General features: G+C 23.6%; 3 protein-coding genes across 4 annotated transcripts in view; 2 read left to right on the top strand and 1 right to left on the bottom strand.

The window, feature by feature from the left end:
• LOC127282176 (snurportin-1) overlaps positions 1 to 7,082 on the top strand; it is a 31,890-nt gene extending 24,808 nt beyond the window's left edge. Inside the window, exons 1-7 of one of the 2 annotated variants that reach the window (XM_051306300.1) lie at positions 4,181 to 4,338; positions 5,154 to 5,369; positions 5,580 to 5,777; positions 5,839 to 6,097; positions 6,196 to 6,384; positions 6,461 to 6,808; positions 6,888 to 7,082. In XM_051306300.1, coding sequence (XP_051162257.1) covers positions 5,617 to 5,777; positions 5,839 to 6,097; positions 6,196 to 6,384; positions 6,461 to 6,808; positions 6,888 to 6,917 — 987 coding nt within the window. In that variant the 5' untranslated portion in view covers positions 4,181 to 4,338; positions 5,154 to 5,369; positions 5,580 to 5,616 and the 3' untranslated portion in view covers positions 6,918 to 7,082. Of the gene's footprint in view, positions 1 to 4,180; positions 4,339 to 5,153; positions 5,370 to 5,579; positions 5,778 to 5,838; positions 6,098 to 6,195; positions 6,385 to 6,460; positions 6,809 to 6,887 lie in introns of those variants that run through there. The other variant, XM_051306294.1, reaches the window with a different exon arrangement.
• Positions 6,876 to 8,891, bottom strand: LOC127282170 (centromere protein L-like). The gene is made up of 5 exons (XM_051306289.1): positions 8,622 to 8,891; positions 8,118 to 8,329; positions 7,644 to 8,020; positions 7,400 to 7,568; positions 6,876 to 7,302 (listed from the first exon to the last, which is right to left on the bottom strand). The coding sequence occupies exons 1-5, from the start codon at positions 8,755 to 8,757 to the stop codon at positions 7,177 to 7,179; spliced, it is 1,020 nt and encodes a 339-aa protein (XP_051162246.1). The 5' UTR covers positions 8,758 to 8,891; the 3' UTR covers positions 6,876 to 7,176.
• A 387-nt stretch (positions 8,892 to 9,278) lies between these two features.
• Positions 9,279 to 12,365, top strand: LOC127282240 (MAPK regulated corepressor interacting protein 2-like). The gene is made up of 6 exons (XM_051306417.1): positions 9,279 to 9,474; positions 9,615 to 9,699; positions 10,219 to 10,337; positions 10,578 to 10,646; positions 10,844 to 10,897; positions 11,048 to 12,365. The coding sequence occupies exons 1-6, from the start codon at positions 9,423 to 9,425 to the stop codon at positions 11,116 to 11,118; spliced, it is 450 nt and encodes a 149-aa protein (XP_051162374.1). The 5' UTR covers positions 9,279 to 9,422; the 3' UTR covers positions 11,119 to 12,365.
• The last annotated feature ends 105 nt before the right edge of the window (positions 12,366 to 12,470 follow it).

Genomic DNA, 12,470 nt, shown 5'->3' with positions numbered 1-12,470 from the left:
TTTTAATTTATGACAAAAGTTAATGTTTTCATTTTTTTTTACATATTCGTATATAGGTATATAATTTTATTCTCCTTTTATATTTTTTTTATTTTTTATGCTTGGTTTTTATGACTATACTCCTGCCTGTACTTTTTAATCTAATTTTAAATTGTCATTTAATTAATTTCTAATTAGATGGATTTTTTTATTATTTTGTTTTATTTATTATATTTTCTTAATTTATTTATTTATAAAGAGATTAAAAAAAATTTAATGATCGATAATTGTTTTTTGTAATTGTATAATGCTAAAAAGAAATTGATGAAATTAAAGAAATATTTTACTCGGCTAATTATTATACAGATTGCAAAATAAAATGATTAAGTGGTGCGCCAAAAATGGTATACGGGATTAAAACAAAACTACCACAGATTGTTTTTGAGCTGTCAGTTTAAGTGACAATTTTAGTCTTAAATGAATGTCTAGTTTTTTTTATTAACCACGTCCCAAGGCTTTCTAAAAATACCCGAAGTAAAAAAAAATTGCAAAAAAATAATTCAAAATAAAATTCTCTTTTAATTAAAAAATTATGTAGAAAAAGAAATAAATTTTTTTTTAATAATTCTCCATTACTTTGACATTAAAGTCATTATATTATGTAAAAATTAAAAATTGTCCCAAAAAATAGTAATTAAATTGGCATTATTTTTTGAAATAATTATAAAGTAAAGCGATGCTAAATATGAAATTATTAGCATATTATTATTACTTGATATTGAATAATCGAATGTGATTCGTGAAGCCATTTGCACTAAAATCATAAATAGCGAGCATTCCAAACGATGCCAATTATTCAGACCTCTTATTATCCAGCACACCCATTTCATTACAGGTTTACCTCTCGCCTTCTCAAGGCCAAGTATAAGATAAAGATTAAAATTTTTTTTTTTTTATTTTCGTTTTTATCAAACTCGATTTCTGGATATTGATCTTTTCGGGGGGGGGGGGGATTTTATTTTTAGTTACAATCCTTTGTGTTTGAATTTTTAAAAAAAAATCATTTTGTCAAAAATGAGAATTAAAATTTTACGTGAAAAAATAAAATAATTTTTTTTTTCAAACAAAGGGAATAATAAAAATTTGTTTGTTGTAAAAAATTGAATTTTGAATTGAAATTTTTATCGAAAATTCCATTTTTTTTTGTAATACTAAATTTTCACGTCATTTGAAATTAGCATATATTTCTGTTACTCATATAATGTTGCATCGATTTTTTGGAATAAATTTCAAACAAAGATAATGAGAATTTCTTTTTCTCGAGCTAACAGACGCCAAGGTTAATTGAAAATTATCTCCTTACTTAATCGACTTTAAGTATATGAAACTTGATTCTGATATTACTTTCCAAGTGTGCAATATTTTCTAAAGGTATATATATAATATTCACATGTTATACAAAAAATCATAATAGTAACGAGATCATTTTTTGTATAACTTTATTAACAGTTAATTAAAAACTTAATCGATATCGGCTATAAATAATCAAATAAATTTTCCTCCCTTAAAATATTTGATTGAAAAAATATTTGATTACAATAAAAAATTCATTTGGTATCATAGATTATTATAAATAAATAATAATTTTTCCTTTTTTTACAATAATTACTAGACTTAATTTTTCGATTACAGTAAATTATTATTATAAACAAAAAAAAAAAATCAGAAAAAAAAACAAAAAAATTTTCATTGTTCGCAAAAAAATGTGAAGGGCGTATTTTTGTTTGTTTTTACAATATATATATACCAGGCACTTATCCTCTCATCTCGACCTATATTTGCTTCTTCGTAATAATAGTGATGTAACACCTTTGTAACATGTATTGAACTAGAAACCAAAATTGCCTTCTTTATCATAATATTATATTGACTCAACGTCAAGTAATATTATTTTCCATACTTTACATAAATAAAACAGTATATAATTTTAGGCTATACAAAAAAGAAAGAAAAATTTTTTTTTGAATATTTTGCAAAAAAAAAAAATTATTTAATAGTATTATTAAAATTATTTTAATTACGATAAATACAATTTTATATTTCTTTTCTTTCTTTTCAGCAATAAATTAAATGAAATTTTTTTTTTTTTTTAATTCAACAAAAAGAAAAAATTTGCCGATGGCAAAAAATCAGTTGGGCGAATGTGAATTTAAGCCGCGTCGAGAAGGTCGATTCTTTAGATTTAAACTGATTGAATTCACACTAAAAAGTTATGTAATATGGTGTTTAATTTTAACAATTATAGAGCACATGCTCTCGATTTCTTTTTTTTTTTTTTGACATTTTTATGGATGCAACTCGGTGGGTGAAAGAATTTAATTGGGTAGTCTCTCATTAAAAAAAAAAAAAAAAAAAAAAAAACAAAAATCGCGCGTGAACAATTTTTTTGGTAAAAGTGATTCATTTATAAACGCGATATATTTCAATGAAAGTGAAATTGATTGATTGAAAATATCCCAGTTGATGTCACTTTAGAACTGTACACGTCCAGATTATGATCAAAAGTCGATTTATATTCACATCGTGCTCAATGGTATATAATAGACACGATCCTCGTGCATTTACCTTTCGAATTATATAATCAAAAATTTACCACCTTCAATTCTAAGTTCATAAAATTTTGAAGGACCTATTTCTATATATAATAAATGAAATTCCTTTCATAAAAGATTTATTTTTTATTAACGTATATTACACACATATGAAATTATGTATTTTAATTTTTTAAAAATAATTCATTGTAAATAATAAAAATATAATAAAAAAAAAATTTTGACATTTGAAATATTATTTTCTCTTAATCTAATTTTGTATTAATTAATTATTATTAGTTTATCTAATTAATATTTCAATAAATTTCAAAAATAATGTTGAAAATTAAAATATTTATGTGAATAAAAAAAAAAATGAAGGAAAAAAAAACAAGGAAATTACACTTGTAAATTCCAAATACAATCTTTAACATTAAACGGTCCATTGTTCTTTGCGGAAGCAGGGTAAAATGATATATGATCCACGACTGTATCACGTAATAATGAACATATAGTATTTTAGCTTTCACGTACAAAATATATTAAATAATTTATCATTATTGTTAACGTTTAAATTTGTATCATTTGAATTATAATAAAATCATTTATATTCCATTTCCATTCATAGAAATTATTTATACAAATTTAATTAATAATTATTTTCCAATTGATTTTTTATTTGGAAAATATCTATCATATCCAAACTACTATTATTATTATTATTTTTTATTACTATTTTTATTATTATTATTATTATTATTATTATTATTATTATTATTATTATTATTATTATTATTATTTAACTATTATTTACAAATTTCCAAAAATTTTAAAATCTCAACACCTATTTCCAAATTTATGTGTCAAAAAAAAACTTTATTGAAGATTCTTATCACGCTGAAGAGTACGATGTATAGAAAAAATTAAATTTGCGTGACTCTAAACTTTCGTATTTTGAAACTAAAAGCAGACAAACTTATATAAAAAAAAATTTTGAAATACAATTGTTTTTCTAGTTTATTCGTTATAAATTTAAAAATTGAAATTATAATTAAATATTAATTATTATTACTAATTATTATTTATTAATTATTAATTATTTAGCTAATTATTATTATTTTTAGAATTTGAAAAATCGCAACATATTCTTGAATTAATTACATTTTATTTCTGATAAGCTATATATATATAAAAAAAACTTTTTATAGGAGAATGTATACAAATTACCGGGCACTGGCCGTCCTTGTTAGATTTAATATTTGCTTTTATATATATACAACTCAAGGACGAATAAGAGCAAATACCCGTGAAAGGTTGAAATTCCAGATGAAAATCAAAACTGTCTACTTTTGAAAAAAAGGAAAAAAAAAAAATTATACTATTCATCTTTAATGTTCATAGTCGTAAACATTTGAAATTTAAAAGCAATAACTCTTTTTTTAAAAATTAATAAATTCAATCTTGTTGTTCTATTAAAAAAAAAAAATTATAAATAAAAATTAATAAAAATAAATAATAATTAAATTTTGTTCAATTAAGTAAGAGGTGAACCAAAAAAAAAAAAAAAAAGTGAAAATATGCAAAGATCATTGAGGTGAGTGTGCTTTACCAGACATGTTTTTCTTTTATAAATACGAATTTAACCAGTAAACGTGTCTAATTATAAATGAAGCTGACTCATTAACATCATGTCAAAACTAATTATAATTCTGACAATAATAACAGCTATCTGACTGGAAATTTAATAAACATAACGTTCAAATACATTGTAAGTACATATTTTTTTATCATAAAATTAAAAAATAAATTAAATAAATATTTTCCAAAAAATTTTTTATTTTTTGATAAAATATTTAAATTTAAATATACAAAATAATAACTAATTCTCATAAAATCAATTATTTTAATAAAGTAATTTTAATTTACCAATTAATATATTAATAAAAAAAATCATTTTTTTGGTAAAATTAATTGTGAATTTATATATTTTTTTTTTATATTATATGTACGTTTTTACAACATTATTATTCATTAATATCGACATTTTATGAGTGCTGAAAATTGCACAAGAATAATTTTCGAATGTTACAAGCACCTTTCTGAAAGACAAAAAAAAAAAAAAACATTGCAGATGTAGCATTAAACCAATTTAAGGTATATATTATGTAACTGAAACTTGCAGAGAAAAAATATAATTGAAATATTCGAAACAAGTTTTTATTCTGTAAGAAAATGTGTTATCGTTTTTAATGGCAAACGTAATAAATGTCAACTCTAATTTATATTACATTTTTTTTGTTTTTCAATATTTAAATTTAATTTTCCCTTAACGGTATGCAACCTGATGTACACAAATGTAATTTAAGAATTGGATATATTTTCCTTAAATAATACATATGATAAATTTAAAATACAATATTACACATTATAATACGTTACATATTATAATTCAAATTAAAAATTATATAATTAGATAAATAAATATGTAATTATTTTGAAAAATAATATATCGGAAAACATTTTCCTTCTTTACCGATTAATTATGTTGAGGTAGTGAAGTGACATTATCGACACTATTTTTAGGTTCTGTTCGAACTGTCATTCACAGTGTTTACAAATACAGAGACGTTATAGGAACTTAATGATTGTGAATAATTAATATATACTAAATAGTGTAATTTCATGGTTTTTGAATTTTACACTTCTATAGCAAACAAAATGATTCGTTGTATTTAAAAATGGTAAATTAATTGACAGTTATTGACATGTCATCAAATTTATAGCAAGGACATAAATATTGTAAGTTTTGTTTTATTTTTTATCATTTTAGTAACTATCACTCAAATTTACATAATTTAGTTAAATAATTGTATAAATTGTGTTGTCTCATTTTTCTAACCTCACTTTTATCACGTTAACATATTTCTTATACCTAATTTTTTATTATTGAAACCAAGTAATAGTTCTTTTTCTACTCATTATTAAATTAATATTCTATTAAAATTACAGGTGATTATTTTAATAATTGACGAAATAGAAATAAACAATGGCTGAGTGTATTGATTGTCCAAAAGAAACACAAAATGGAAATCATCGATCATTATTTTATAAGAAGCCGATAAGTAGAAATAATTTTAAATTAGAAATAGATTACGATGATTCACCACAGGAAATAAGGCGACAAAAATTTCTCGATCAGCAGAAACGGTTAGTTTTTAAATTTATTATTTTTAATTTTATATACTACATTAAAAGTACATATTTATAGGAATCGAGAGTCTGGTTATAATAGTACTAGAGGAATTTTACCTGATGGCTACAATTCTGAAGATGAAGAAGAAGCAGTAGAAGAAATGGACGTTGATATTAAGAAAGGAAAGAGGAAATTTTTTAAATATCGCCATAAATTTTATGAAAATCATTTAATGTTATCAGAATGGTTGTTAGAAGTTCCTGAAGATTTTATAGACAAATGGATAATGGTTCCTTGTCCAGAAGGTCGAAGAATTCTCCTAGTCGCTCGAAAAGTAAAAATTTTGATTTAATGAACAAAATTGCAAAAAAAGTATTCTTTCTTTTGAAGAAGAAGAACTTTTAAGATAAATTAATTTTTAATTTTATACAGGGTAAAACTAAAGCATACAATAGACGTGGCAGAATAATGGCAACTTTCAGTTCAGCTCTTCCCGGTGGTTCTTCGGAAGATTATAAAAGTAGTTGCTCTATGTTAGATTGTATTTGGCAGCCACGGGAGAAAAAATATTACGTTATGGATATTTTAGCATGGTCCGATTATCCACTTACAAATTGTGATGTAATTTCATTTAATTAACAAATTAACCATTTTTTTTTTATTAATATAAAATAATTACGTTTATAATTTATTTCAGACGGAATTTAGGTTTTATTGGCTACAACGTCAATTGGGTGAAATAAAGGAATTAGAAGAGAAAAATTTGATAAATAATTTTCCAATTTTACCTTTACAAAGAGCATTCTGTGACACTGATTTGTGTTCCATTTTAGAAAATTTACCACCAATGTCTTTAGATGGAATTTTATTTTTTCATCGTGAAGCAGATTATACACATGGACGAACTCCACTTGTAACGTGGCTTAAACCCTTTATGTTACCAGAAATTTTAGGTATTTCTGTACCCTCCTCAATGAGCGAAAAACCAAATGGATACATTGACCTAGAGCATTATATTTCAAAAAAGAAAAAAACTTGTGATCTTGTAAGTTCTTTTTTCCGATAATATTTTATATTTATAATTATTTTACTTCTTTTAATTAATATAACTCTTCTATTTTCAGATGGAGACCGTTTCCGATGAAACTTCATAGATGTATAATTATTTTATTTTTCGACGATTTTTTATTTGTTTTTTTGGAAGAAGTATATTTATATTTTGTGTTACAACATTTAAAACAAAATGAACTACCAAGTGTTTTATGGAATTACAAAAAACGTAATAAATAAAAAAAAAACTACGTTTACATAAAAAAAAACTTCAAATATTAATTTGGATGTAAAAATCAATTTGATTTGAATAATTAATATAAACAAGGATAGAAATTAAATAACGAAGAAAGACATTTAAATTCATCGTACATCACTTGCTAATGACGTATTACTAGAATTACTAGAATTGATATTAACAATTTCCATTGCAATTTCATTTAAAAATAACAATATGTTATTAAGAGTTTCTGGATTCGTTACTTTCATCTGTAAACAAAAATTAAGAGTTCAGAAATGCTTCAATTCACGTAAGTTTTATTTTATTTTTTTATGAAATTTAAAAATTCTTTTAAATTATACATACTCTATTTCCTGCAATTGAAAAAGATGGTAGACTAATTTTATTGAGTCTACATAGTCCTAAATTTAAACCAGACAAATCATACATTTGTCTGTCAATAATTTTAAAAAGTTTTTCCACATTTTCTATTCGAATAGTTTGTTTACTTCCCTCGTCATTAGTTATGCAGACGCTGAAAATTAAAAAATAATTTCCATTAAAAACTTTTCTTCTAAATTGTTAATATTATTATAATAATAAAACGTACTGTGACCATAGTTTTCTTAAATCCTTGTAGACAAAATTAATTTTTATAGTGTCTGTGAGTGATAATCTCGGCACTACGTATTCAAATACTATTAAATCATCTTTTGATTTTCCTTTCGAAGCTTCAGCACTTAAATTAATTGCAGTAAGCCATTTAAGATCATTATCACTAATTGAAAGTCCAGTAACAATACAATTAAACATTCGTTGTAAAACCGAATGAACAGCTTTTATTGTACTTTGAGTGCCTTTACATAAAAGTAATGGTAAACATACACAATTGTCAAATATTAATTCAACTGAATTAGTTCGCCATGAAATTAAAAATCCCATGTAAACACGTGTTTCTACTGTTCCCAAGGTGGCGAATAATTCTATCTAAAAGTTTAAAAAAAAAAAATTAATTTTCTCCTAGAACTTTTATTTTAATAATTCTTAAATAATTTTTTTAAAAATTGTCAAAATTTGTTATTACCCGAACAGCAGGAACATCATTAGGACTTGGTTTTGGTCCCAAATCATCCATTAATGTAAATTTTGCAGTGTAGGAGACATTTTCTTTTAATAATGAACGTGATACTTCTTCTCGTAATTTTTTAGCGTATAATTTCATTTTTACCTCATCATTATATTCAAAATCAAATAAAGAAGACACTCCCCACATTGTCCATGTTTGTTTCATCAATTCTAAAACAATTTCAATTATAATTTCACTTTACAATAATCATATTTATATTTATAAACGATTTTCAATCTTTATATTTCTATTTTTTTTAATTATTCTACTTCAATAGATTTTTATTAGCCTTTGCATAATCAATTTTACAACTTTAAATAATATTCAAATTGAATGCGTTTAATATGAATGCAAATATAAAAAATTTTAACGATATAATATAGAATAGATTTCACTTTACCAATAATATATTTTAAGTCATGAAAAGTGATAATTTTCTTTAAGAAATATAAACAAACATACGTTCGAAAGTCTCGTCATATTCTACAGGTTCATCTTGATCTTCTCGAAAACTAAAAAATTGTCTAGTTTTCTTTGTATTTGTAAATATAGTACTCATAAATGTTCTTCCAAGCGTGTCATTTTGTTCTTCATCCATGGTTTAAAAAAATAATAAACAAAACTAATACAACTACATTTAAAAAAAAACAACAACCGAAACCAGCATCAAAAACAAACTGTCAGTTACAAACAACGATTTAATTGCCATCTGGAAAAATGCGTAACTAAATTTAAAGGCCGGTTTTGATGACGAACCTAACCTAACAATTTTAGAAAATTTCATAATAAATAACTATTTTTTTTAAACAGAACAAATTTTTTTTAAATGTTTAATCTTTTGCAGTCTCTGATATTTTAATTATATAATTATTTATTCTAATTACATCTACTTTAATTATTTAATTTTTCATAATGTTTATAATTACAAAAATATTTATAAACAATTTTTTAAAAAATTGTTTTGTTATGTAAAATTTTGTTTTTTCAAAGTGGTTATGTTATTAGAAGGATAATTTACATTAAATCAAAATTTTTAAATTGATCTATTATCACAAATTGATTGTATTGTTTAATGTCGAAAACTGAAATTCCTTCTTTTACGAGTGAGGAAAATCGCTCACTCACGTGCTCCGAAAAAATTCTCTCATTCATATGCATTTAGTAGCATGTGAGCAGTCTTGAATTGTAGTTCAAGTTTATTTTGTAATTTTTGAAAAGTTTCTTAACCATTTTTTTTTTTTAACATTACAATTTGGAAAAATCATGTACACAGTATCAAAAGGTCCAAGTAAAATTGTAGCAAAAACACGAAGAGGTAAGCAATTTTTTTTTTTGAGTATGATGAAATCTTTAACCGTAGTTATATAGTTGATCTGTTCAAGATTTGTAATAGAAAAAAAAAGAATATAAAATTGTATAGGCAAAATGTATAAAAAGTAATTATTTTCTTTTTAGGAATAAATCAAAATCTTGAACGATTAGAAACATTAAGAGATCTTACGAGAAAACCAGATCCTGATGATGATCAGGATATTATCCGGTAAAAAAAATTATTATATATTTTCTATTCTTAACCTCACTTTTACCCAAGTATTTTTCGTAACCTCGTGGAGAAAATTGATCTTATCAATTGATAAGTTTGTTTTTACACATATATTTCTCTCTTATCGAATTGTCTCTCATTTGAAAGTTGAAAAACCTTTCTATGGAAAAATATAAATTTTTTTATACTTCTAATGTTTATTTAAAAAAAAAGACTTTTTTATTTGACAAAATTTTTTATTCAAAGAGCAAAATGTTTTAAAAATTAAGTTCTCTCTTTTTTTTTTTTTTATTTAAACGACCTTTGCGTATGAAAATCAAGCCAACATGACTTTCATATTTCTTGATTTTTAAAAATCTGTAAATTGTTAAAGAATTAGTTTATGGAAAATCTATGAGTGATGATTGTTGATTTTTTTTCAAAATTGTAAATATTTTTTTATATTCCAAGTTTAACATTGAATTAATAATAATGTAAATTATTTTATAGTAAATAAAATAATAAAATTATTTGCAGTCATGTGCCAAAACCGGTTTTTCACATGAATGGAAAATCAAAATTAAATTCACAAAGGCATCAAATTCAAGAAGTGATTACTCCTCAACATGAAGAACTCATCAAATTTGTTTACGAATGTAAGTTTTCAAAAAAAAAAAAAAATATCTTAGGGAAGACTTTGTGTAATGGTTATAAGCTTTTGTACTTTGAACTCCTGAGTCACGGTGATTTGTTCAACTTTTAGGGCGAGCGAATAATTAATTAGCATTTGTAATTAGAATATTCGATTTTTAAGGCACATTTTCATTACATTTTTTTCCTTTTTTTCTTAAAAAAAATACAATAAAATTTTGTTCTAAATTTTTTTTCTATTGCAGCATGGAGCCAAGTAAACGTCAGACAAAGGAATTTGTCGTCTAACGGTTCCGAATGCCCTGAGCTTTCCAGTGAGTAAAATCTTTCGAAATCAAGATTTCTAATTTTTGGAAAAATTAAATTTCAAATTTAATTAAAAAGTTTTCAAATTTTAGGATAAATAAAACTAACTTTTAATTTGAAATATTAAAAATGTTTACTTTAAATAATAAAAATATTTCTAATTTAAATCAATTTATTTTTTTAACGTAAAATTTCTTAAAAACAGGTTCAAATTCGATAGTGTACTACAATGATGGTGAACCAAACGACATTTTGCAGGGTAAGATAATAAATTATTGTAATTAATTCTGTTTGTATTTTATTTATTTTAAATTTCACAACGTTATACCTTTTTTATAGTGTCTATAATGGAAATAAATATATAAAACTGATTATATTAATATTAATTTATTATTTATTAATATTGTAGATTTTAAACCATTCGATTTGGAGTCGTGGTGGGGTAAAAGATTGTTTAACAATCTTACAAAGTCGCTATGAAGGAAAAGAATGTCGTGTTGGAATTTCAATTGAAAAACATCACAAAATTTTGTAGCAAACGTTATCAACAAAATAACGAAGAAGTGAGTCAGAAAACAATTTAGTTTATCTAGTACTCGAGCCTCAAAGCACATTAAAAAGGGAAATATTAATTGATTTATATTTCCCGAGGTCGATTTTTATATATATATATATATATATATACGTAGTACAGATCTCAATCGACTTTGGATCTCAGTGATTTTTAATAATAGACATAAACAATTTATAAGAAGCCATGTAAATAATTGATGCTTCCAATACGCTTGAAGAAACAAGACAAAAAACAAAAAAAAACACGACTGCACCAGATCTGTTGTTTTTTTTTTCAATTCTTGAAAAGAATATTTTAGCAGGTCGTTGAAGACAAAATTTGTCAAGTAGCGCATGTCTGAAGGGCGTGAGAGCTTAGTAAAATGTAGACAATAAATTAGAATTAAAACAAATGAAATCGCACCGAGTTAGAAAGTAATATACAAATTTTCTTACAGCTTTTGTAATTATTTTTCTTTTTCACGATCCTTACACATACAATATTGTTTCGCGAAAAAATTATATACATCAGAAATGAAAAAAAAAGTTCGTTTTACCATTTTATTTTGGAAGACTATTTTTACAAATTAAAATAAAATGAGAGGAAAAGAAATTTTTCTCAAAAGCTATGAATGTGTGTGTTGGTAAAACAAATTTTGATCGAATAGTGATGTACATATTTATAAGCGCCCGGATTTTTTTTTCAATTTTTTTTTTTTTTTTGTGAATGCATGAAAGACGTTATTGATTGTTATTGCGACTACTAAATAAATATGAGAACCTTTTACACTCTTAGTATAACTTTGTAGACTGACATATGTTTAAGATCGTTATTATGTTATCTTCAGGCAATCGAAGAATTCAATATTAAAAAGTTGTTTTCGATGTCTCCATTTGCAAGCTATGCTGTGTGGCAGTTTATTCAATGAAAATCCTGATCATCATTAAATAATACAATAAAAAAAATATATATTTTATTAATATATTTCTGTAAAATTTTATGATTTTTATTTTTTACGGCTTCTTTTATTATAATAACAGCTGTTAATCGAGAAATATCCAAAAGCACAGTTTGCAAACGTAGTCGACATGTAGTGCAATTTTATTTGGCTGTGAACAGCCAAATTTTACAGTTGTTATAGAAAATAAAATATATCTTTGTACACAAATGTAAATTTGTTTTTTTATTCCAACAATGATGGGAGAAAAATTTTAATTAACATGAAGTCACTTTAAATTGTACAATATTTTTTTTATTTTCTAAAACTTATTTTTTTTTG

The sequence above is a fragment of the Leptopilina boulardi genome, unplaced genomic scaffold (genome assembly GCF_019393585.1).
Source record: "Leptopilina boulardi isolate dan_hultmark-lab unplaced genomic scaffold, ZJU_Lbou_2.1 LbouV2_114, whole genome shotgun sequence".
In the NCBI taxonomy this organism is placed as follows: domain Eukaryota; kingdom Metazoa; phylum Arthropoda; class Insecta; order Hymenoptera; family Figitidae; genus Leptopilina; species Leptopilina boulardi.
This window is presented reverse-complemented; position numbering and strand designations above follow the sequence as displayed.

What these genes read in the sequence shown, in the direction of transcription:
- LOC127282240 (XM_051306417.1), top strand. Translation starts at nt 9,423, where the DNA reads ATGTACACAGTATCAAAAGGTCCAAGTAAAATTGTAGCAAAAACACGA. An exon ending in CGAATGCCCTGAGCTTTCCA is followed by an intron (nt 10,647 to 10,843) that starts GTGAGTAAAATC and finishes TCTTAAAAACAG; the next exon opens with GTTCAAATTCGATAGTGTAC. An exon ending in ACCAAACGACATTTTGCAGG is followed by an intron (nt 10,898 to 11,047) that starts GTAAGATAATAA and finishes TTAATATTGTAG; the next exon opens with ATTTTAAACCATTCGATTTG.
- LOC127282170 (XM_051306289.1), bottom strand. Translation starts at nt 8,757, where the DNA reads ATGGATGAAGAACAAAATGACACGCTTGGAAGAACATTTATGAGTACT. An exon ending in ATGATGTTCCTGCTGTTCGG is followed by an intron (nt 8,021 to 8,117) that starts GTAATAACAAAT and finishes TTAAACTTTTAG; the next exon opens with ATAGAATTATTCGCCACCTT. An exon ending in TTAAGAAAACTATGGTCACA is followed by an intron (nt 7,569 to 7,643) that starts GTACGTTTTATT and finishes TTTAATTTTCAG; the next exon opens with CGTCTGCATAACTAATGACG.